This window comes from Oryctolagus cuniculus, chromosome 7, assembly GCF_964237555.1.
Source record: "Oryctolagus cuniculus chromosome 7, mOryCun1.1, whole genome shotgun sequence".
Taxonomy (NCBI): Eukaryota; Metazoa; Chordata; class Mammalia; order Lagomorpha; family Leporidae; genus Oryctolagus; species Oryctolagus cuniculus.
Genome location: NC_091438.1, coordinates 130,633,573 through 130,659,515, shown reverse-complemented (window position 1 = coordinate 130,659,515; position 25,943 = coordinate 130,633,573). Strand labels below are relative to the sequence as shown.

At 48.2% G+C, this 25,943-nt stretch overlaps 1 protein-coding gene across 1 annotated transcript in view; it reads left to right on the top strand.

Annotated features, from left to right (window-relative positions):
- The first annotated feature begins 620 nt into the window (after positions 1-620).
- The window catches only part of RIMKLA (ribosomal modification protein rimK like family member A), a 37,119-nt gene continuing 11,796 nt past the window's right edge, over positions 621-25,943 (top strand). Inside the window, exons 1-4 of the mRNA XM_008265465.3 lie at positions 621-905; positions 17,571-17,801; positions 22,036-22,122; positions 25,576-25,779. Coding sequence (XP_008263687.1) covers positions 743-905; positions 17,571-17,801; positions 22,036-22,122; positions 25,576-25,779 — 685 coding nt within the window. The 5' untranslated portion in view covers positions 621-742. The remainder of the gene's footprint in view (positions 906-17,570; positions 17,802-22,035; positions 22,123-25,575; positions 25,780-25,943) is intronic.

Sequence of the window (25,943 nt, the reverse complement as noted above, 5' to 3'; positions counted from 1 at the left end):
GGTGTCCTGGGCAAGAAAGACCTTGAGAAACGCACCTGCGAATGATCTGAAGGGGTGGCGGCTAACACTCAACTTGCCCCTGCCTCCCACAGGGCTTCAGGCTAGGATCTGAGCAGAGAGATCTTTCTCCTTCCAAGGCCAGGGCCCAACTGGGGGCCCAGCCCTGTGACCTTGGTCTCCTCTGGGACGACCCTGAGGTCCTGCGCGGGGTTCTGCGGGCGGCTACCCGTGCCGCGGTCACCAAGCGCGCTACTCGTCCACCTTTGGGGAGCATCCGCGGCCCACTGCGCAGAGGCCGGCAGGCTCGGACACCCTCTCCGACCCCACGGGGCCGCCGCCCCACTCTTGCCCGCAGCACCTCGCCCACCTCGGTCTCGGGCAGCCCAGGGATGCCATTCCCCGGCCTCGCCATCGCTCGGGCTCCCGGGGGCCGCGAGCCCCGCCCGGCTCCCCTCCTCCGGCCGCCGCAGGCCCCCGGCCCACCGCCCCTCCCGGCCGCCGCCCGCCGCCCGCCGGGCCGCCTCTGCAGCTGGCCGCGCCGGCCCGTGCCCGCCGCCGCTCGCTGATTGGCTGGCCCGGGCCGGCGGCGGCGCGGAGTGGCCGGGCCGATTCGCTGGGTCAGGGCTGCAGAGGCGCCTGGCGCACCGGCGGGAGCGAAGCCGCTGCGCGCCCGCCCTGCAGAGAGAGCGGCCCGGGGCGCCGAGGGGTCCGCGCCGCGCGGGGCGCCGCCGCCCTGGCCGCCATGTGCTCCCAGCTGTGGTTCCTGACGGACCGGCGCATCCGCGAGGACTACCCGCAGGTGCAGATCCTGCGCGCCCTCAGGCAGCGCTGCTCCGAGCAGGACGTGCGCTTCCGGGCGGTGCTCATGGACCAGATCGCAGTCACCGTCGTCGGCGGCCACCTCGGTGAGCGAGGCGGGCCCCGGGAGGGCGGGGAGGCGCGCCGGGGTCCCCGCGAGCCGGCCGGGTGGGCGCGCTCACCCCGGCCTCCCGCAGCCGAGTCTCCTTGGGGCCCCGCACACCGGCCGCCCTCCCCCTTGGAGACCTCTCGGGCTTTGAGAAAGCTCCTAACCTTGATAGCTTCGTTTGCCTACCGCCGTCCGCCCTGAGGCCGAGATGTGAGAACGCGATTTCGTTTACTTAGGGACTTTGTTTGCTGAAGACCGCAATTTCGTCCGAAGGCGCCCGGGTATCCCAGGAAAACCAAGCTGCCAACCCTAGTGTGTTCTACTTGCATGGATCCCTTGTCAGTTTAGACTGAGCTGTCAGAAACCCACCCTACACTTGCAAAATTGCGATTAAGATGAAGATTTGGAAAAGTTTTCCAGGAGTGTGAAAGCATCAGCAATGCGCTACAAACACGGGTATTTCCGAGCTGGGAGCCAGCATCCGGGGGAAACCTGAGCGGGACTGGCGGCCCCTCTGGGGTGTGAAGTGGCAGAGCAGATCTTGGATGGGTTTCCTTTAACTCCTCCTCCTCCCCCCCCCAAAGTGTTGTTTCCGGTTCCAGAAAAGCAGGTTCAGGTACAGTCTAGTCCCCCTGATCACTCCACTGCGGTGGCCAAGAGACTTTTTGGGTGAGACATGGTTATCATCTGTGACTGTGACCTCAAAAGGTTAAGTCTGTTTTTAGCTTTTCCTAATTATCCCATCTGCAAGCCCTTTCTGAGGGAGGAATCCCGATTTAGGAGCTTCCCATCGGATTCTCCTCTGCTCCTTCTGGGGATGTCCAGCCAGACTCAAGTCGGGTTAGCCCCAGTTCGAGGTTCTTCTTGGGATACTATTAATATTATTTCAACCACATTTAGTAAGATCAACTTATAATGTGTTACTTTGCTTTGGCCAGGAAGGGGATTCCAAATTCTGGACAGGTTACCTACAAGGGAGGTTTTGAGTGTGACCTGCTTCTAAGAGCTCCTTTCTCCATGCATGTTTTTGAACTCTTTGTATGTAGTGTCAGATCGTATGTCCTGTTGGAGAAATGTACAGCAGACATTAGGGGCCTTCCATTTCAGCTAAAGCAGCGTCCTCCAAACAGCAAGGGTACCTTCTTTCTATCCTTGATTTGCCAAAATTGGCACAGTCGGTTCAGGTGGAACCTGAAAAGGGACTCAGCATGCAGACCTGAATTCGCCCGGCTTGGCTGTTAGCAAGCATCTTGGCTTCACTTTGGGCAAGCCGCTTTACGTCTTTGAATCTTCGGTTTCTCATCTATAGAACTAAGGATTAAGATTCCTCTAGCTTGGAAATTCTGTGTTTCAATGCCACGTTTAAATTAGATCATCTGTTCTCTTTTACCGATCTAGATTAAGTACTTCAATATATGTATCTTTCCATTCCCAGGTTGAGTTCGTTTGCTTATTTATTTGACAGCTGGTATAGATGTCTTTTGAGATACAACAAACAAAATTCCACATCATGTCCCTGTTGTGCACCGTCACAGATTTTTTAAGAGTAGGAAGATGCTCGATCTGAAATCCCATTTTAAAAAACCAGTAGAGAAAAAGAGAAAATTAAATTCTAATACTGTAGGAGACCTCTAAACCCTTTTATTGAATGTCTGAAAATTCGGTGGAATTCATGTGTGAAAATGTCAATTTGCTCACGACTCGGGAGTTACTTTTTAAGTGTGAGAAAATCTACACAGCTGTTTGGTAACTGTTGATGGGGAAATTGAAGACAAGTACTTTCTGATGTGGCCTTTGGTTTTTGTCAGCACAGAAATCACAACCCATACAACAAACCCATTAGATCACCGCTTCTGCTTCCAGAACTGTCCAAGGTTTGTTTGAGGGAGAGGACTCATGAATGCACAGGAAAACGAGCTCCTTGAGACGACCGACTTCATTCAGTGCTGTAGTAGTATCAGCATAGTGCCTTGTACATAGTAGGCACTCAATCAATGCTTTTGAGTTAGTAACGATGAGAGCTATTTTCCCCAATTTCCTCTAAAACTATAGAAAACTTTCAGCAATTTGCTAAGCCAAAGTATTCCTCTGAAAAAAAATTCCAGAATTCACTGGCATTGAAATATATAGTTATACTGATAGTGATGCAATTTCACATTTGAGAATTACAAAATGTGAGAGCTGGGGAGACTTTGAGATCATTCATTCCAACTTCTTCCTTTTGTAAACAAGAACTTGAGACGCAGAGAGCTTGGAGGGATTTCCTGAATGCCAGGCAGCTCATCAGCAGTTTAAGAACCGGCTCTCCTAATTCCCAGCCCGGTGATACGGGATGAGCAGGCTTCAGGGCAGCTGCAACTGATGGGACTTTTCTCAATCGATGTGGAATTCAAGCTGGACAATACCTTTGCGAAGGACTTTTATACTTTAGGAAATTAAATCCCGCCATTACTAAGCCTTCTTGCCTTCACTCCTTTCTGCTACTTCTTAAATTAGTGCAGGAGCATAATGAAGGAGTCTGTTTGGGCCAGGGATGGCCAGTGCCTCAGCCAATTGCTAAAATTCATTCCTGAGCTTTCCTCTCTGGGGGTCCAAATGCAGAGATTAAAATTTCAGATTCTGCTGGTGGCGCAGCTCACTAGGCTAATCCTCCGCCTTGCGGCGCCGACACACCGGGTTCTAGTCCCGGTTGGGGCGCCGGATTCTGTCCTGGTTGCCCCTCTTCCAGGCCAGCTCTCTGCTGTGGCCAGGGAGTGCAGTGGAGGATGGCCCAAGTGCTTGGGCCCTGCACCCCATGGGAGACCAGGATAAGTACCTGGCTCCTGCCATCGGACCAGCGCGGTGCGCCAGCCGCAGCGCGCCAGCCGTCGCGGCCATTGGAGGGTGAACCAACGGCAAAAGGAAGACCTTTCTCTCTGTCTCTCTCTCTCTTACTGTCCACTCTGCCTGTCAAAAAAAAAATTTTTTTTTTCAGATTCTATCTGGAAATAGGATTCAAACAATAGATGAAAAGCTTTGGATTGAAAGATTGCATTCAGACATGTAATCTGAAAGTGCTCTACAAACACAAGCTTTCATGATTTAAAAACATTTATTTATTTATTTGAAAGGCAGATACAGGAAGTGGCAGTGGGGGATGGAGGGGGAAAGAAAGATCTCCCATCTGCTAGTTTGCGCTCTAAATGTGCCTGCCACAGCTGGGGCCAGGCCAGGCCAAAGTCGGGAGCTGGGAAGTCAATCCAGGTCTCCCCCATGGATGGCAGGGACCTAAGTACTTGAGCCATCACCATTGCCTCCCACCGTGTGAGAGCAGGAAGCTAGAAGCAGGAGTGGAGGTGGGACTCCAGCTCAAGCACTCTCATGTGGGATGCATACAAGCCAAGTGGCATCTTATCTGCTATGCCAAATGCTTCTTGCCCCTTGAGTATTATTTTTAACCCATGCCAAGCACAGGTTTGGGTGGGGAGATGGTTGGGAAGAGAGGAAAGACAGGTGCCTCAGGCAATTCTGTAGGAAGTGCGTGTAGCGTAATGAAATGCATGTCCCTTTCCGCCAGCGTAGCATTATGAAATGCATGTCTGTCTCTTTCCTTCTGAGACTGCAAGTTCTTCATTTGTTCACTCAGCAAATACTTATTGTTTTCGACCCTAGGGATAAGGTGTTGAATGTGACCCAAAGTCATTTAATAATACTGGCCGTAGCAAGATGCGTATGGTGCTTTTTCTGTGCCAGACTTAGGTCCAGGTTCTGTTTACAGGTCTCTGGGCGTGCACACACACTGGTCTCTGCGCAGGGAGTTAGAACCAATATGCAGTAATTCTGGCCTCATTTCCTCCATTCTACTCCATGCCTCGGGCTACACAGACTTCCCCATGGACCTCTGGGATTCCTGGTCTTGCACTGAAATTCCCTGAGGTGCCCATCTTGCCCCTCCTGCATGGTAAGCTTTTTTATTCATCCCTCAAGTCTAGCACAAGCCACTCATCTCCATAAGGTCCTGCTTAACACCCTCTGCCCCATCCCCAAGTAGCCAGCATCTTCTCTCTGCTGCCAAGTAGCGTCGTCCTTACCTTTTAAAGTAGCAGTCATCCTATTTTATATACGAGGTTTAGCTTCCCTATCCTCCTGAATAACTCTGGATTCTTCAAGCATAAACCCCATAACTGGCACACAGTGGACCTTGGGTTATGTTGTTTGGTTGACGAGTGAAGTGCCTGAAAGGCTGATGTGAAGCATATGTGACTTTTATGGTAATGAGTTTGTGTCTGGGAGCTTGTGATTGGCTGTGTAAATGTTTCCGTGATGAGCCATTCTATGAGGACAGATTGACTGGTGAATGGCATAGATCTGTGCTGTTAACAAACACAGGGGCAGACACCGAGACAGTTGAAATGAGTCTGACCTGGAAGTGTGCTTGTGTTACAGTTTGTTTCTTAGGAGCAGAATGATTCAGCATTTCCTCTCTTAGAGCTACAGCCTTGGTGGCTGTATGAGAATTTCTAGGTCAGAGTCTTGCTTTTTAAAAAAATTTTATTTTATTTATTTGAGAGAAAAAGAGAGACAGAGAAAGCTCCCGTTTTTCTGGTTCACTTGCCAAATGCCCACACAAGCCAGAGCTGAGCTGGAGCTGAAGCCAGGAGCCAGGAACACAATCCAGGTCTCCCACATGGGTGGCAGGAACCCAATCAGACGTGAGCCATCTTCATTGCTTCCTAGGCTCTGCATTTGCAGAAGGCTGGAGTCAGGAGCAGAGCTGGGTATCGAACGCAGGCACTGATACAGGATGTGAGTCCTAGCCTGGTTCTCAGCCACCAGGCCAAACACCCACCTTACCTCAGGTTCTTTAAATCAAGGTGTTCTGGGAGCCTTTTATTTGGTTCTTTGTAGTAATCAGGTGCGTGAAGTTCAGGGGCGAGCGTTTAGTGCACTGGTTGACACCACGTGGAACACCTGCATCCCATAGCAGACTGCCTGGTTTCAAGTCCCTACTCTGCTCCTGGTTTTGTCTTCCTGCTGATACATACCCTGGGAGGGAGCAGGTGGTTCAAGTAATTGGGTCTCTGACACCCCCTTAGAAGACCCAGTTGAGTTTCTGATTTCTGACTTGTGGCTTCACACTGGCCCAACCCCAGCTGATGCAGGCATTTTGGGAGTCAGAGGATGGGAGCTCTCTGTCTCTCTGTATTTTCTGCCTTTCTAATAAATAAATATTTAAAGGGGCTGAGGGAGGGAAATCCTGACTAGATTTGTCTGAGGCCATGGTTTTCCCTAGTCTGGGAAAAGCAAGAGAAGGCCTCACAGAGAAATGGACTCTCACCACCAAGAAAGGGTACCATGCCAACTTCAGTGCAGAGAGCTTGATCTTTAACCTCAGTTCCTGCTAAAGGCCTGTGCCCACGACCTCGTAATCCAAATGACAGCACCCAAGTGGAAGGAAAGAAAGGGCAAGACGTGGGTGGAAGCACATGGTATTTCCAAACCCACATGGGTGCCACAGGCAGATACTTTCCCTGTGGGTCCACTTTGGTGTCTGAGCGCTGAGCATGGGCTGGCTGTTTCGTTGATGTTCCCAGCAGCAGCTTCTAGGAGCACCTTGTGCACTGTGCTAGAACTAGTGGATTGCGGTGCTTTGTGGATTTCAAAGGCCAGCTCATAGATTTCTATGCCGGCTGTTGCTGTTACCATAATATTTCTACCAATTCTCTCAGGCTTGCCTGCTGGGAGGGGGGACAGTCACTACTCAGAGATGTCTGTGTGGTCCTCACCCACCCACACTTCCTAGTCACCTCCCCCGTAGCAGCTGGGAGTCCCTCGTACATCAATGCAAACCTCACCTCACTCCAGCCACTTTCCTGGCCGCCTCGTCTGCTGCCTTGAGAGACTTCATCAGTTAAGGATTTACGTTGTTTTAACACAAATCTACAGCATGACCCAAAATTACTGATCTACTACTTCTATTTGCTTCTTCACTATGCAAAAGTAACTCAAAAGAGAAAGTGATAGATTTAAATTACTTTTTGTTGAGGAACTCACAGGAATACGCTTCTTCTTTCTTGCAACTCAATTAGTAATGCTTTAATGTCTTTTAATCTTCACAGCAATCCCATTCGTTTCATTCAACAAATATTTATTGAGCATTTATCCTGTGTCAGGCACCGTGCTAGACGCTAGAGATATAATGAAGAGTAAGGGCAGATGCATCTCTGTCCTCATTATTATAGATCTTATTAATTCATTGATTATACCAACAACAAATGTCTGTGGATTGCCTACTATGTGTAAGGTACTGTTCTAGGCACCAGAATAAAACAGGCAGGAATTTCTGCCTCTCAATGAAGTTACATTGTAGATAGGAGAGATGGAATAAAAACAAAATAAGTAAAATATATGGGGGTGTGTGATTCATGCAGTGGTTGAAGCCACCTGGGATGCCCATATTTCATATCAGAGACCTTAGGTTGAAGTCCCAGCTTTGCTGCTGACTCCAGCTTCCTGCTGATGAGCACCCTGGGCGGCGGCAGATGCTGACTCAAGTAGCTGGGTCCCTGCCACCCACATGGGAGACCCAGATTGAGTTTCTAACTCCCAGCTTTGGCTTGACTGATTGGAGAATGAACCATGGATGGAAGACCTGTTTGTTTATCTCTCTCCCTTTCTCTCTCTCTCTCCTTCCTTCTCTCCCTCTTCTCCCACTCCCTCTCCCTCCTTCCTTCTGTTTCCCTACCTTTTGAGTAAGTAAAATAAATAAATAAAAAGAATAAAATGTATGGCGTATTTGTGGAGAGAGCTAAAGAGGAAAAAAAGCAAGGAACAGGCTAGTTTCTGGAGGTGACAGAGGGACATGTGATTGTCCATAGCTGATATTTGAGAAAATGCCGAGAGGAGGTGAGGAAGCAAGTCATTCAGATGTGTGGGAGTAGAGCAGTTCAGGCAGGAGGGATTGCAAGGAGGCCAGCATGGCAGAGCCCAGTGAGCTCAGAGTTGGGGTGGGGAGCAGCTACATAGGGCAGAGGGGTCATTGAAGGACTTTGGCTTTTACTCTGGCTGAGCTGGGAACCCACAGGAGACTGAGCAGAGGAGTGACATGATGTGTCCCATGGTTCCCAGGGTCCTTCTCCCTGCTATGTTAAGAACGACACCTGGAAGCAAGGATAGAGCAGGGAGATGGCTTAGCAGGTTGTTGCTACAATTCAGGTGAGAGGTGATTGTTGGACTAGGATGATTCTAGGGGAGGAGGAGGAAAGTGACCTGGTTTTGAAGACAAAATTTTCAGGATTTTCCCACTGGATCAGACATTGGATGTGTAGGAAAGACTAGTCAAGGAGGTCTCCAGTGTTTTTGGCTTGAGCAGCTGGAAGAATCAGATATGGCTTTGACTTTCATGGGAAGGTTGAGAGGAGAGTAGGTTTGGCAGGTGCTGAGTGTTAGGACTCACCTGGAGATGCCTGTAAGACACCCAGATAGAAGTAAGACAACTTACAGTAGAGGCTGGGGTTCCAGAGAAAGGCCTGGCCTGGAGATAGCAAAGTAGAAACCTCTCTATCCACTTCCCAGGGGAATGACTAGAGATAGAAAGGCGAGGGTCCAAGGGCTGAGCTCTGGGCTCCAGTGTGTAAGGAGAGGAGGAGGAACAGCTAAGAGGAGAGTGTGGTGTGCTGGAAGGCAAGTGGAGAAAGCAGCTCAAGGAGGATGATATTGGGTCTGGCATCATGACACAGCAGGGTAAACTACCTCCTGTGATGCCAGCATCGCATATGAGCATGGGTTGGAGTCCTGGCTGCTCCACTTCAGATACAGCTTCCTGCCAATGCACCTGGGAAGACAGTAGAAGGTGGCCCAAGTGTCTAGGCTCCTACCACCCATTTGGGAGACCCCAAGGAAGTTTCTGGCTCCTGGCTTTGGTCGGGCCCAAACCTAGCTATTACAGCCATTTCAGATGTGAATTTGAAGATGGAAGATATTCCTCTCCCTCTCCTTCCTTCTCTGTCGCCTTTTGCCTTTCAGATAAATAAATCTTAAAAAATTAAAAACAATGATGATATGGTCAGATAGTGTCCAGTGTCGCTGGTAGACCAAGTAAGATGAGGAATGAGAATTGATTTAGCCATAGGAGTTTAGCAGGTCTTAATAACAGCAATTTCCGTGAAGTGATGGGAAACAGTCCATATACACAGTCTTTGGCATTTCATTGAAAAGGAAAGATGAAGATAGGCTGAACGCTCAGAGGGGATGTGGGATTGCGAGACTTTTCTTTAAAGAAGAGGGAAACAGGGCCTGTTGCTATGCTGTTGTTGATGTTCCAACAGCAAGGGAGAGGTTGATGAGACAGGAGAGGCAGATGGCAGGAATGGTGCCTTAAGTGGATGTGAGGGGTTGGTCTAGGCTAGGAGAAAGGACAGCACCACTTTTGTAAGAAGTGGAGAAACCTATTTGTCATGGGTGCAAAAAGGTGGTTAGATAGTGGGAGCTTACAGAGAAGTCTTTCTGATTGCTTTAAGTTTTTACATTGAAATAGGAAGGGTGAGAATGAGAAGGTAAAAGGAAGCAGTGAACGTTTGAAGCAGCAAGAGAAAAAATGTGAAATGGCTTAGGGAATACACTTCTATTATCAGGCAGCATTAAGGGTGCTATTGAGACCAGCAGGTTTGTGTTTTTCTCCAAGAATGTTCCATAGAAAAAGAGGGCACAGAGGGCCAGCACCATGGCTCACTTGGTTAATCCTCCGCCTGCAGCGCCAGCATCCCATGTGGGCACCGGTTCTAGTCCCGGTTGCTCCTCTTCCAGTCCAGCTCTCTGCTGTGGCCCAGGAAGGCAGTGGAAGATGGCCCAGGTGCTTTGGCCCCTGCACCCGCATGGGAGACCAGGGAGAAGCACCTGGCTCCTGGCTTCGGATCAGCGCAGTTCCGGCCATTGCGGCCATTTGGGGGGTGAACCAGCAGAGGGAAGACCTTTCTGTCTCTCTCACTGTCTGTAACTCTACCTGTCAAACAAATAAATAAAATCTTAAAAAAAAAAAAAAAAGAGCGTACAGGAAATAGTTGGATCATTCTGACTAGTGTTGTAGTTTAGCCAAGTAGGAAATGGGTGCGAAGAATTGAGGCTATAGATAAGGGAGTGATTATGGTGTTGACCATGGAGTTTAACTGGAGTAAGAAGGGGAGTGAGGGTCTGAAGGGAGTGAGGGACAGTGAAAATATGGGGGATGCGTGCATGGTAGTTCCCGGTGGGGTCGAAGTGCGGGTGAGGTGGGGGCACTAGATTGGGAATTGTGATGAGCCCATGAAGTCTAGAATGTAGCAGGAAGTGATGGTTGCGGTAGATGGTAGACAAGATGCTTGTGGGAAATGAACTGAGAAACTGAGAGGCCTGGGCACTGGAAGGATCCCCCGTGGGAACACTGAAATCCCTACCGTGTGTGACTGTGTAACAGTGAGTCTTTAGTGACAGAAGAGAGTGACCCAAGGTCCCACAGACACCTTGCACAGGGACGGGTGATGTGTTGCGTGGTCCTGTGAGCGTGAAGCTGGGTGCTTCAGGGGAGAGAGCAGACGAATGGTTTGGTGACTTCAGGGAGAGAGGACGTCTGTCAAAGCACCTGGAGGGAAAAGGAGAGAAAATGGCCACAGCCAGGAGGGCTGTTGGGACAGCTGTGACACAGGAGAGGCGGGGTTCCGTGGGACCTGGGACAGGAAGGTGGGGGAAGGCTCATGAAGAATGCTAAGGATAGGGGTATTTGTTGTCCACTGAGTTCCAGAGGGCACAGTGGGTGAAAGGGTGGAAGGTGGGGCTGCAAAAGGCAGTGTCAGAGCCACACGGGGTCTGGAGTCCAGGGAGAGGCCGTGGCCTTGGAGCCTGGAACCTTGGGTGACAATGTGAACAGGGCTAAAGGACTTGATGAGATTTGTCTTCCCAGTTGCAAGGATAGTGTTGGTGAGGTAGTGGTGGGGAAGAGGAGGGTTTGCCAGGTGCTGGCACCCTTTCGTTTTATAGAAGAGGAAACTGAGACCCAGAGGGATTGCTGTGTCTTGCTAAGCAAGGAATGAAAGAGGTCTCTGGCTTGAAGGCCAGGACTTTGCCCTGCCTCCGCTTCCTGAAAGGCCTTTGCGAGAACTTACGTTAGCCCCGAGTTACGCCCGAGCTCAGAGCTTATGTGCTTCCACACCTTTCCACTGATCCGTTTCCGAGAGGTAAACAGTTCATGTTTGCTGGTTTCACACGTTCCTACAGAGCCCAGAGGCCCTAGGCCTCAGCATCTCCGTTCTGCAGTCACCTCCATTCTCTTTCCCCGGGCAGAGGTCATCGTGCTAACTACTCCTTCCTGCACAGATCTCAGCTGGGCCCTGATGTACGGGCTTGTTAGAGCATTTAGCACATGGTGGGCTAATCAGCGGCCTTCTCTCCTCCGCCGCCTGCCCAGGCAAGGCCAATCACTCTTAACACCTGGTGCTCTGTGCCGAGCACATGACATTAATCACCGTAGTGTGGTCTTCTGAAATTCCAGGGCTGGTGTTTGTTTCACCCATACTCCTTCACGCTCACGTCCTTAAGGTGATACCTGTACCTTACCTGTTAGCGCCCTTCCCGCGGCCTCTGGCCCTTTCCATCTGGCTTCACTGGACCTGCTTCTGACCACCAGCACCTGCACCTCTGTCTGGCTTCCTCTGGTCCCTGGAGCTCACTCTACCCACACCTGCGTGACCTCAGAAGGGTCAGGGAGTGAGCACCAGGTCCCCCAAGCAGCCTCAGCCAAACAGTGAGTTGTGTATAAAAGTTCTAGATCACCAGCTCTCTTGCCCCTCTCATGGGACAACTGATGGGTGTGTACTGAACCATTTCCTGGAGTTCCTCAGTCAGGTTGAGCGCCAGGAGGGACACTGCTCTTGCTAACACACAACCTGTCATTTGTCCCACCCCCTGCACTGCTGTCCTACCAATATCTCCTGAAACTACCACCCAGATAGGCTGCTTTCACTAAACCTTTGTCTCAGGGTGTTCTTCTGGGGAAACCCAAACTAACACTGGGCTTGGCCCAAAGTACCTGCTAAGTAAACATTCACAGAATGAATTCATGAAATAATAAATGGATGTTGAGCGAGTGAATGGCTGAACGTTGAAGTTGTGTCTCCATCTCGCTCCATGAGGAGACTGTAAGCTCCTGGTGGGCCGAGACTGCCTGGTTCAGCTATGTGTTCCTGCTTGGTAGTGGATGTGACTCATCCCAAAAACTCAATAAAGGTTGCATTAAATTAGATGACCTCAAAATAGCAATTAGTGGAAAGAGAAAGTGGCCACATAAATAGCTGTGGGTTTCAATGAGATGGAGGAGCAATTTCTTCAGGCATTTTAGCAAAGTTTAAAAGGAAAGAGAATTGGGGATAGCATCTCAAGAATAAAAATAACTTCCTTATGAGGAAATGTGGGGATAGAGTAGAATTAAGAAATGGGGGCAGGGAGGACAGGCTATGGTGCAGTAGATTAATCCTCCATCTGCAGTGCCGGCATCCCATATGGGCGTGGGTTTGAGTCCTGGCTGTTCCATTTCTGATCCAGCTCCCTGCTAATGGCCTGAGAAAGCAGTGAAAGATGGCCCAAGTGCTTGGGCCCCTGCACCCACTGGGAGACTTGGAAGAAACACCTGGCTCCTGGCTTCAGATCAGCACAGCCTGGCCATTGCATCTATTTGGGGAGTGAACCAGTGGAAGGAAGAATTTTCTCTCTGTCTCTCCCTCTCACTGTCTGTAACTCTATCTCTCAAATAAATAAAATCTTTAAAAAAAAAAATGAGGGAAAAACTGGAGAGTGACATGAGTCAGGTGCTATTTGGATCCACATCTTCCCCAAACACGAGATCATTTGAAATGCTAAATGGATTACTTACTGCTTGTGGGGAGCTTCAAAAAGTTTGTGGAAAATTGAATTAAAAGATAAGTTCATTTTGGTAGAAACAATGTTTCAAATCCATGCATTCCCATGAACTTTTGAAGAGCGGGGGTGTGCACAGATTTCAATTTTTTTTTTTTTTTTTGCACCAAAATAGATGGATCTTTTCATTCCATTGTCCACAGACCTTAGTAAATACCCTCATATTATTGATTTCTTTCTGGCAACTTTTAGAGCAGTACTACCAGCCACTGTGAACATGATCCTGCTAACTCACGGTTCTAAAAAGTGCCATCAGGGAGGTTCCTGCTTGCTCTTACGCTACAGGGTTCTGTCATTTCCTGATGCCTGCTTTGTACATGCAGGGTTTCTCCAGCACACCAGGAACCAGAAGCTCCCGTTTGTGAAGCCAAAGATGTGTGGGCAGGCACACGTGAATGAGTATGCACAGGTTGGGTGGTGGTGACCCATTGTGTGTCAGTTTTATGTACACGCACAGACGTGGACAGTCAAATCTGTTCAAGGATCTGGATTGTAAGATGTCTTTAAGTGAAAGGCGATAATATATGTGAAATTTCTTAGGAAATTCCTCAAAACAGATGCTCAATCAAGATGTCAGCTGAATTCCAGTCGGAATCCTGGCACCTTTTGCAATCTGTGCCTGTGCTTCCCTCCGTGGGTAGGAATGACTGAAAGTGGTTTTGGACTTCTTGTTTCCAATAAGGATTTGATTATTTCTAAAGCTAGTTTTCTTTATTATGAAGTATACTTTTTTGTTATTGCATGTGTAAATGCAAAAATCTACTTTTGTAGAATTTAACTTAACCCAGTATATGGGTTAGAAAAAAGACTCTTCTTTTTTTTAAGATTTATTTTATTTATTTGAAAGACAGAATTACAGATAGAGATAGAGCCAGAGAGAGAATGAGAGAGGTCTTCCATCCGTTGGTTCACTCCCTAAATGGCTATAATGGCCGGAGCTGAGCTGATCCAAAGCCAGGAGCTTCTTCCGAGTCTCCTTCATGGGTGCAGGGGCCCAAGCACTTGGGGCATCTTCCACTACTTTCCCAGGCCATGACAGAGAGCTGGATTGGAAGTGGAGCAGCCAGGACTCGAACCAGTGCCCATATGGGATGCCGGTGCTGCAGGCTTGGGCTGCTGCGTAACAGTGCTGGCCCCAAGACTCAGTTCTTTGGGAAAAGTTTTCCTGGTATTATATCTCATGTTTAAAATATTTTCAAACATAAAAGGAAATTTTAAAGTTTAAAATATTTAAAATATTTTCAGACATAAATAGAAAGTTTAGAAAGAAAATCAGCATAGAATTACCTGTGAAAGTAGATTATTCTTTTTGGAAGTAATGTGGGGAAAATATATTTTGGTTTCAAAAAGTTAATTTAGACTAGGTTGCCCATAGGTCACGGTACTAACCAGTGTGGGAACTGATCTTTTCTCTGCTGTTATCTTATTGATCTGTTTAGGGAGAGAATGATTTTTTTTTTTTTTAAAGTGGTGTGAGGCTAAATTTAGTAAGTCTCCAGGTGAATGCAGAAGTCTGGGAGATCCTAGATATCCCAGAGGCACCTTGGCTCTGAGTTAAGGTGATGCCCCAGACCTCCAGGGCGCTCAATCACCTGAAATCCCTTGTTACTCAAGGGCAGGAGCCTCTTACTGTTGCCTGTGGGCGCTGAGCCCCATCCTAATGTCCTGTGGCAGCCCTTTGAGGCCTCGAGATTGTAGTGGGATTTTGACCCTGGGAAAGGTGTCACATTGAGCTCCATCCTCTATCAAGTTCACCAGGTCCTTTCCTGAGAGGGGATGGTAATGGGGAAAAGGAGCAGAGATTTCCCAAGTGGCTAAAGGTCTTAGACTTCACAGACAGGTCTGCCAAGGCCAGCCTTGAAGTCAAGTTGTTTTGGGGCATTGCTGTGTGTACCTGCTGCCCCCCACTGAAGCCACTATGAGTGGGCAGCTGCTTGTCCACTGCTTCTAGAAATATGTCAGTGAAGACAATGGGAAAGAGCAGGGGGAAGTAAGGTTGCCCATAGCAAGGATGGCAGAACTGTGTCAATGAATCCAGTAGGGACTGGTTTCAGGACCCTTGGAGGATGCTCAAATGCTTTATATTAAATGGTGTAGTATTTGCATACCATTGGCCCCTGTCCTCCTGTATACCTACAGTCATCTCCAGATTGTGTATACCTAATACAATGTGATTGCTATGCAAATAGTTGTTGTACTGTATTGTTTACAAAATAACGGGAAAGGGAAAATGCCTGTACATGTTGAACACAGAGGAAGAAACATTTTTTCTGAATGTTTGGTTGAATCTGCAGATGTGGAACCCGCAGATCTGGAGGGCTGACTCTAACTAGTTTTGCAGGTGTGTCCCCAAACCCTCCGCACAGGGCTGGCCAGCCAGCAGGAGTCAGCCATCAGACCTAACTGCCTGGGGGAGCCCGTGCCATTCTGCATTTATTAAAGGCTTCAGTTGGGATGAGCCAGGCCCAAAGATTTCCCTTTGGAGAAGAGAGATGAAGTCCTGGTAAGACTTCCTAGGTGTATGTGACTCTGCTTGCTGAGGCTGAGCTGTCTGTCCACTTGTGGTTGGTATTTCCAGAAGTGATTGACTCTTTCCCTTCCCATTTAGAAGTGTAAGTGTCTGTCTGTGGTCTCAGTGTTGGGATTTGAAGGCCAGACATTTCTGCCGCTTCTCATTTCTCTAGGTCACTTTTCTGTTGCAAAGCCTTTTTTCTCATCAGATGGTACCATAAGTTGTCCTACCCTGCTTAGTAGAACATCTGTGCGATAATGATGCCGGTGGCTTGCCTATGTATAGCGTTTTATAGTGTTCAGAGCATTTATCTATTATCTCACCATGCAGTGCTGTCCTGGGTGTTGTGTATTTATTTACCATCTTCACCAACTTGAACACTCCTGCCAATCTTGTGTATATTACACAGGGTTTCCTACCCCCACTCCCTGCCTCCTCTTCTGTATTATTTTCCCCAAGGGCTGCAAATGGCAAAGGAATTTTTCAGAGAACAGAAGTGTGTATATAAACAACAGTTTCTGATGGGAAAGTCCAGAAAACCTGGATGCTCTTTATAAATCATCTCAGAGATGTAGGTGCTGCTTCCTTAGGTTCATATTATCAACAGAAGGTCTTAAAAACCATCTCTCTCCCAGAGCAAGGAAAATGTGTGCGTGAGAACCACTGAGAGCGTTTGTGTTGTGATTTTTCATTTTTGTGCCTAGAGCTTTTTTCCCTTCCTTCTCAACTTTGAGCTTTTGTATTGATTTCTTCAACCCCCGATGGAGAGACTGTAACTTCATTTGCACCTCCTGTCTTGTTGGGGTTATGCAATGTATGGTGAGATATCACTTATGAAATAGAAGGTGCTTTAGGTCAAGACCTGTCAAGTGGTTGTGTAAAGAATGTCTTGAAGGTTTTCTTTAGAGTACCTGAGAGACTCTTTAAGGTAGACCAGGGAATTTCTCAAACTCACTTCTCATTGCCCTACCCATCCCGTACCCTGCCTCCATCATTCTATCCCAGTTGTTGGGTGCATGATAGAAGCCTAGGTGATACTTAGGGTCATAGAAACTGTAGGCTTCAAGGCCGAAGGGGAGCTAGCCAGTTGTTGGGAGCCCCTCCCATCCTTGCCTTCCTCTACACCATCCTCCCAGGACCAGCAAGTCTCAACCCATTCTACCCTAAGGGAGTGGGAAGGTATCCCTTTCGCTGAACCCAAATCTGTCTCCCTGTAGTTTCTGTTCAAGAAACATTGAGTGCCTGCCATGCACCAGGCACTGTTGCAAGGCTGAGGACACAGCAGTGAACACAGACAAAATATTGCTCTTTTGGATAGCTCTGTCTCTTGGGCTTATAGAAGACAAGTCTGATAATACTTCTGCACAGAGGCCCTTCCATGATGGCGAGACCATGCTCATGTCCTTCTGAGTTCTCACTTCAAGCTAAACAGTCCCAGTTAACACACTATAATACAATCTCGGATCTCATCACCATATGCTTCAATTGCCTTTGGGTACATTCTAATTTTGTTTAATGTTGAATTGATTTTTAGTGGATTGATTACAAAGATCTTTTTTTGTTATAAAGGTAATATACATTTGGAGAAATTTTGGAAAATACAGATAACTATAAAATACAAAAATTTCCTGTAATCCCCTTATCTACTGTTGAAATGTTGGTATATTTCCTTCTACCTTTTCCAACTTGTATCTGTTTACATAGTGAGACCTTATGCATTATTATAATTGTGTGTCCTGTTTGTCCACTTAACATGGACACTTGTGCATGAATGATACTCATAAAATCATTTAAGTGGTTGAGCACTATTCCAGTGGGACAGGCTTTCGGAGATCAAGCCATGGGAGTGGTTGGGGTTCCTGAAGTGGGCTACACTACTGCTCTTCATGAAGTCTTCAGCCTCCCAAGCCATCACTCTTTGGGGGATACTAGCCCCATGTGGAAGCCATGCTCTGGTCTATATATCTACCGTGGATTCCTCTAACTTGCACTGCTCTTGATGGGCTGCTGCTTTTGTTTCTCTGTTCATTCCTTCGTGCTTCATCATGACCATGCTCTGCCCATGCACTTGGAGTTTAGGGCTGGCTGTAGGGTTTCCCTGTTACATCAAGACATCCAGGTGGCCATTTGGAGGCTCTTTACCGACTGGGTTCAGTCTTGAAGATTCTGTTGTCTTCTGGTGGATAAGTGAAGGCAAGCGCAGAGCTCACTTTTTCCCTTGGGCTGCAGGACTCCAGCTGAACCAGAAGGCCCTCACCACCTTCCCGGACGTGGTGCTTGTGCGGGTATCCACACCCTCAGTGCAGTCAGACAGTGACATCACTGTCCTGCGACACCTGGAGAAGCTCGGCTGCCGCTTGGTCAACCGCCCACAGAGCATCTTAAACTGTATCAACAAATTCTGGACATTTCAAGAATTGGCTGGACATGGGGTCCCTATGCCAGACACCTTCTCCTATGGTGAGTTTCCTTGAAATCAGATTGGAACTTAGCTTTCCAAACCACCTGCATCCTCATGTCTTTTCTCCCCCAGAAACCTTCTAGTGTTTCTTGCTAACTTTTTAGTCTTTATTTATTTACTTGAAAGGAAGAGAGAGAGAGAAAAAGAGAGCAAGGGCACCTGCTTCCATCTACTAGTTTGCTCCCTAAATGTTTGTGATGATTGGAGGCTGAAGCCAAGAGCTGGGAACTCCATCCAGTTCTTCCACATAGGTGGCAGGAATCCGATTACTTGGGCCAACACCACTGCCCCCCAGGATCCACATTAGTAAGAAATTGGAACCAGGAGCCAGAGCTGGGCGTCAAACCCCAGGCACTCTGGTAAAGGACCAACCGTGTCTTAAATGCTAGACCAAAGGCTCACTCTTTTGTTGTTGTTATTGTTTTTTTTTTGTTTGTTTTTGTTTTTGTTGTTTGACAGGCAGAGTGGACAGTGAGAGAGAGACAGAGAGAAAGGTCTTCCTTTGCTGTTGGCTCACCCTCCAATGGCTGCCACGGCCGGTGTACTGCGGCCGGCGCACCGTGCTGATCCAATGGCAGGAGCCAGGTACTTATCCTGGTCTCCCATGGGGTGCAGGGCCCAAGCACTTGGGCCATCCTCCACTGCCTTCCTGGGCCATAGCAGAGAGCTGGCCTGGAAGAGGGGCAACTGAGACAGAATCCGGCACCCTGACCGGGACTAGAACCCGGTGTGCTGGCACCGCAAGGCGGAGGATTAGCCTAGTGAGCTGCAGCGCCAGCCCCTTTTGTTGTTTTTTGAATGTGAGCCTGTTCAGTGGAGTCTGTTCCTTCGCACCTTTCTCTCTGTGAGGCATCATTATTAAATATGTAGCTGGTACACACTGTGTGCTGACCGCCACACTAGCCCTAGGCCGTGGCTGTAAGAGAGTCTGTCCTCAAGGCATCCCCACTTCACCAGAGGCAGAAGACAACAAGTAAGCACGCAGTTTCCATGTAGTGTGGTAAGTGTCCTGTAGGAGTTAGTGCGGATGGACCAGAGTGCGTACATAATGCTGTTTATAAGACATGGAGGAAGGCTGCCTAGATGAGAGCATCTAAATAAGCTGAAGTCATCCAGCTAAAGGAAGGGGGAAGTGAGAGTAATCTAAGCAGAGAGTGGAATACAGAAAAGACCTAGGGGCCAGCACTCTGGTGCAACAGGTTAAGCCGCTGCTTGCAACCCTAGCATCCCATTTCAGAATGCCAGTTAAAGTCCTGGCAGCCCCACTTCTGATCCAGTTCCCTGGTAAGGTGTCTGGGAAGGCAACTGAAAATGGCCCAAGGTCTTGCGTCCCTGCGACTCATGTGGGAGACCATGAAGGAGATCCTGGTTCCTGGTCTCAGCCTGGCCCAGAACTAGTTATTGTGGCCATTTGGGGAGTGAACTGGTGAGTGAAAGATCTCTCTCTGTCTCTGTCTCTGTCTCTTCCTCTCTCTGTCACTCTGCTTTTCTAAATTAATTAATTAATTAAATAAATCTTAAAGACAAGACCTAGACATAAGATAGAACATAGGGCCGGCATGTGAGGGTGGAATTAGGAATGGAGAAGCTGCAGATACAGCAGCAAGGGCACACCTTAACAATGCAGGATCCCTGAGGAGTGAGAAGCAAAGGGGTCTGAGTGGCAGGGCCAGGGATGGCCTTAGATTAGAAAGACCCTTCTCTCACTGCACTATAAGGGTGAGAAAAAAAAGTGTTTGGAGTGGAATTCCGTTAACCAGTGGGTGTCAGGAAGTTGGGAATTCCCTTCTTGCAACAAGTCCTCTTTATCAGGAGACCCCGATCACCCACATTGCCTCCCCATTTTTTCTCTATCATTAGCACTTTGGTGAACAAGGCAGGCTGTTAGTGTTTCTAAGTATTTCGCTTTGGAAAAATTGATAAATTATGATGCCACCCATGGTGGGCAGAACAATGATTCCTCAAATGGCCGAATCCCTGGGATTTATGAATTTGTAATGTTACATGGTGAGAGAGAATTAAGGTTACTATTGGAGTCAAGGCTGCCAATCAGTGACCTTCAAATAAGGAGGTTACCCTGAATTACATGGGTGGGCCTAACATAGTAAGTGTCCTTAGGAAGAGGGAAGTGGAAGAGTTAGAGTTGGAGGAAGATGTGCCTATAGAGGAAGAGCACAGTGATGAGATGCGAGAAGGATTTTGCCCGCCATGGTTTTGAACATGGGAGAGGACCATGAGCCAAGGGCTGAAGGTGACCCCTAGAAGCTGGACGAGGCAAGGAGATAGATTTCCTCCTGGAGCTTCCAGACAAGAATGCAGCCCATGGACACTTTAATTTTAGCACAAGGAGACCCATTTCAGACTAATAACTTCAGTGTAAGAAGATAGGTCTGTTATTTAAACTTCTGCATTTTGGTAATTTGTTACAGTGATAATAGAAAAAGAAGGCACCACTATACCCACAACATGTATCTCTCCAGCATGTGTTTGAGAGCTAGGAAATAAACCAAAAGAACCTGCCAGCAACCCAGATATGTATCACAAATCCCAACAGGTACTGAGCCTCATTTACTTGCTGTACAGAACGCCCTTCAGACTCTGATCTGGAGCCTAGCTTTCCCCATGCAGGAAACATCTCTCACAGGTTGTTTGGTTCTTCCTAAGCCCACAGCAAGGAGAAGCAGGAAGAGAGACTCCTGCTGTGTGCCAACACCAGGGAGAAGTTCCCAGTCGGTAGTCCAAGAGCAAGGACAGTGACGACCATGAAAACCAGGTCCAAGCAGCAGCAAGTGCACTAGTTTGGTGCCACTAAACAGTAGGCCAATGTAGTCCCTATGGGCATTATAGTATAGTCATTAGTGGTCATGACAGTGACGCTGAGTTATCAAGAAAAGCTTGCATTCAACATAGCATAGGAAACCAAAGGCATTTGTAAAACAATTTAGAGAGACTTTCATGCACAATCGCTATGCATATTTTTAAATTAAGGCTTGAAAGAGTGTAGTTGAGTCAGTTCAGGCTTTAGATTCAGACCTTCACTTTGGCTGAGAAAAACCTCTGGGCTTGGTGTCTGGGGTATTGGTTTTCTATTACTGCACAACAAACCACTAAAAACTTAGCAGCTTAACACCCACTGGTCACCTCTCTGTGGGTCAGAAGTCCAACCACGCCATCACTGGGTATTCTGCCTAGGTCTCACCAGACTGAACTCGAGGTGTCAGTGGGAGCTCATCTGAGGCTCAGGGTCTGCTGCTAAACTGACTGGTTGCTGGCATTCCGTTCTGCGGAGTTGTAGGACTGAGATCTCCGCCTCCTTGCTGGCCATCAGCCAGGGGCCATTCTCAGCTCCTGCAGGCTGTTTGCCATCCTCTGCCAGGTCACCTTCTCCACTACAGGAAAGTTTGCTCCTTCAAGATAGTGGAAGAGCCTCCCCCACACATCACCTTTTAAAGCAATCAGAATCACCTGATTAGTCAGACCCAACCAAGGATCATCTGCCTTTTGATAAGCTCAAAGTGAATGGCTGATTGCTTTTTAAAGTTTTATTTCTTTGAAAGGCAGAATGACAGAGAAGGAGAGAGGAGGGTGGGATAAAGAGAGAGATCCTCCATCCACTGGTTCACTCCCCCCAAAAAACCTCAACCACAGCTGAGGCTGGGCCAGGCTAAAGCCAGGGGCTGGGAACTCTATCTGGGTCTTCCATTTGGGTGGTAGGGACCCAAGTACTGGGGCCATTATCTGCTGCCTCCCAGGGTATGCATTAGCAGGAAGCTGCGCTCAGAAACAGAGGCAAGACTCCCCCCCTAGGCACTCTGATATGAATGCAGGTGTCCCAAGTGGAGGCTTCACTTACAATGCCTACCCCAGGCAACTGACTTTGAACTTAATCATAGATGTGAAATCCTTTCTCCAGTCAAAAAGGAGGCATTAGACAAGGTACGTTCACCAGAGGGTAGGAATTTGGGGACTGTCTGAGAATTCTATCTGCCACAGCCACAGTCAAGATAACGTCCTATGAGACTGTTCCGAGGCCTGCGTGAGCTGGAGTGTGCGGAGCAGCATGTAGAAGGCACTCAGCAAATGCTGGCTTCCTTATCTCGACTCCCACCTTTCGCGTTGCAGGTGTTGAGTGGGTTTGACTTGCTTTCATCAGAGACATGAGGCCTGGTGCCCCTGGAGGGGGGGGGGGCGCCACCAGCCCTACCTTCACTGACTTTCACCTTTTCTTGGCAGGTGGGCATGAAGACTTTTCAAAAATGATTGATGAAGCCGAGCCCCTGGGCTATCCGGTTGTGGTGAAGAGCACGCGAGGCCACCGGGGTCAGTGCTACTCCTCCTGGGTAATCCGTCCCTGGGCAGGGCAGCGCTGCCCCCACAGGACACTCATCAAATGTGGCCGAAGTGCCGCTCAGAGAAATGGAGCTCCCCCTTGAGGAGCTTGTCGGTAGTTCTCCGCTCTGTCCCGTCCTTCCCAGCTGGCCTCGCTTTTGGTTCCCCTTGCAAGGTCGCAAGAGAATCTTGGCCTGATTCTGCTTGGTTTCCACTGCCATTGCCTCTGTTTTCTTTTTTTGTTTGTTTGTTTTCAGTCATTTCTCTGAAAAACGAGATCTATTCTTGCTGAAAAGCCCTCCCAAACCCCCGTGCTGCCGTTCAGCAAGACCCATTTTCCCAATCGTGGCCGTGAAGGCCCTGTGCGCGCAGCCTCGGCCTGCCTTGCAACCTTCCCCCCGCCACGTGCACCCACCTGTTACCATTCCAGCCCATCTCTCGTTCACCAGATAGACCGTGCCTGTTCCTCTCTTCAAACACGTGCGCCCCTCCCTTTGCTGGAAACGCTGGCTTCCTCTGGCCGCCTGGTGAATGTCGGCTCATCCTTTCATGCCAGCTCCAGATGTTTCCTTTCCGCCCATGTCCCTGGTCTTCCTCCCTCGCTTCAAAATTCATTGCACTTCCATTTTTGCTTCCATAGCACTTTGTACTGCCGCTAGCCTGTGTTAGTTTTGGGTTTATGTGCCTGTTCCCTTTCATAATCTGTAAGCTTCTCAGGTGGGGACCAGGTCCTGAACTTCCCTGTCTATGTAAGGCTCTCTCTAGTGCCTGGTACGCAGTAGAGACTCAGCTGGGACTTGAGGAACGGAAAGCAGTCCCCCTGCAGGGTATGGGCAGGCACTCATTATGATCCCAGATGGCATCAGAACTGCTCGGGGCATCTGGAGTGAGGGGAGGCAACCCAAGACAGATATGTAATGGGTAGTTACTACCACGTCGGGACTGTGAGGCAGACAGAAATCGCTGCTGTCAAGGAGCTCCCAATTGTAGACGACAGACAGTTGCATCCGCGGTGATGGCCGTGATAGCACACATGTCCATGGACTGGCCTGTTTGAGCCTAGAGGAGGGAGAGTTCAATGCTGCCATGAAGGTTTCGCTGGAAGAAAAGGAGACCCATGTTTAAGAGTAGAATTTGAACTGGAAGAAATGAGTGGGCACCATGCAGAGGTCCCATGTGTTTTTCCCTTTGGTGTTCATGTACTTTTGATGTCATTTTGTGTTTGGCCTAATCCAAGTTTTTAGATTTACATCTATATCTCTTTCGAAGAGTTGTAGTAGTTTTAGCCATTACATTTGGGTGTTTGACTCATTCTGCGTTAATTTTTGTACATGGTGTTAGGGGTCCATCTTCATTCTTTTGCGTGTGCATGTCCAGTTTTTCCAGTACCATTTGTAGAAGATACTATTCTTTCCCTGTTCGATACATTTGGAACCCTTATCAAAAATCTGTTGACCGTATGTGTGCAAGCTTATTTCTCTCAATTCTATTCCATTGATATATTTATCCACCTTATAGCAGGCTGCACAGTCTTGATTATTATAACTCTGTAGTAAATTTCAAAACTGGAAAGTATGAGCTCCCAACTTGGTCCTTGCTTTTCAAGATTGTTTTAGATATTTTATTTTCTTTGCATTTCCATATGGATGTTAGGATTGGCCCATCAGTTTCTACCAAAAAGGAAGTTGGAATTTTGATAGGGAGTGCATTGAATCTATTGATCAATTTGAAGAGTACTGACATCTTAATAAGAGTGTGGAACCCTTGGATACAGAGGGATGATTGTATATGAAATAAGTCTAAAAAGACAATGAGTGCACAGGCTTTGTCCTTGAAAAAGCTGCTAATCCTGTAGACCCTTTTTTTCTTATCTGTAGAGCAGGAACAAGCAACTGTAATGGCTTCATAGGGCTGGTGTGAAATGCAAATGACATAATAATTTTAAAAGTAGATAATTAATCTAGTGTCTCCCCACCTACCTCCTTTTTCTTTCTTGTCTTAAAACTATAGCTCCTTTGTTAACTGCAAACCTTTAGTAGAACTTTATTAGAAAACCTTTATTAGAACTTTATTAGAACTTCTGTGCCAGGAACCAGTCTGTAGCCCCTGTCTCTGCTGAAGATCCTGCCTAGTGTCCAGAGAGCCCCAGTGCCTCTGAGTCCCAGCCATCTACTGCCAGAGGCTAGATCTCCTAGTGCTGGATGGCTAACTGCACACACCTCCACTCACTGATTGAGACTTAAATACTCTTGCTGCGTGGCACCCACTTGCTGGAGCCTCTCCTGTTTCCTCTTGTACCCACTATGGGCCCTCTGCCATGCTGCAGCCACCGCCTGCCGCCTGACTGCACACCCTCCCATCACCTGCCAGCTAGCTAGCTTCAGACAAGGTACCACCAGTTGTAATGGGCATCCGTGGCCCAGTCATTTCAGGAATGACAAAGTCCTGGCTGTGACATGTTTTGGAGGTTACTTACTTTTCAGGCTTATGTGTCCCTAGGAGCGGATGTCCTTTGCTCTTATTAAGAGGCTCAGAAGAGTTCCACTCCTTGTGTGATGGCGACACAAAACCTGGGAAGACCAGCTCTCTGTTCAACACTTGCTGAACGGAACGCTCAGACGGCACATGCTCATGTCATATTTGCAGAGCAAACCTACCAGGAACCCCTGCTCAGAGCTGTTAACAAATTTGCAAATGGAAAGGAGGTGCTGAATGATTACAAAAGCATAGGGGCTTCAAGCAGAAAAGGCAGAATTTAGAATCAAAAAGGAACGCTTTTCCCAAAGATCAGTAGAAGTATAGGCTATTACCCATTATGAGTATAGCCAAATAAAAATATACTTCTTAGATTTCAAAGGAAGAAGGACATCTATAGCTTCTCCTTTTGAGCTCCTGTGGTATCTTGCACAGGCCTGTCTTAATGTCTTGTCATTCTGCCTTGTGTTCGTCTTTTCTGATCTCTCTCCATTCGTGTTTGGGATTCCTCCAAAGAATGTTCAATTAATTATGGTCTATCAATATTGATTGACATATGCCCTGTGTGTGAAGCCTAATGGGAGGTCTGGGGGGTAAAAAAAATAAATTAGACATGGGCCCTGTCTAACGGGCAACCTCAAGGTTATGGGAGATGTTAATTAAGTGCTTTTGGAACTGAGTGGATTCGATCCTTGGGATCTTATTTTGGCTCCTTCTCTCTGTTTTTGGAAAACATGATGATTTTGCTTTGGAAGAAAAGTGGTGGTGGAAGGGAGAGAGTCAGCAGTCTTAAGACGTGAGGGAAATCAAGAATCAATCCAAGAAACAGAAGGGGCCAAAGTGAGGCAGGTTCCCAGGGAGGCGCTGACTGTGAGATGGGGACTGGGGGTGAGGGTGGTGCAGGAGAGCAGGGACACAGCCCTGAGGCTTCTCTAACCACTGCCCTTGCCCCTTGTCTTTCTTCTAAAGGAAAGGCTGTTTTTCTGGCAAGAGATAAGCATCACCTCTCAGACATCTGCCACCTGATCCGCCATGACGTGCCCTACCTGTTCCAGAAGTATGTGAAGGAGTCCCACGGAAAAGACATCCGCGTGGTGGTGGTCGGGGGCCAGGTGATAGGCTCCATGCTTCGCTGCTCCACAGATGGACGGATGCAGAGCAACTGCTCCCTGGGTAAGGTGGGCAAGCGCAGAGGGGGCCTGTTGGTCGTGGAAGGCACCAGGATTTTCCCCTAGGGTCTTTGACCTGCTCAGAAAATGTTTACCGATCCCTGCTATGTCATCAGACCCTCTGCTAAGTCCTGGGATCTCCCAGGTGAGAATGAGACATCCTCTCCT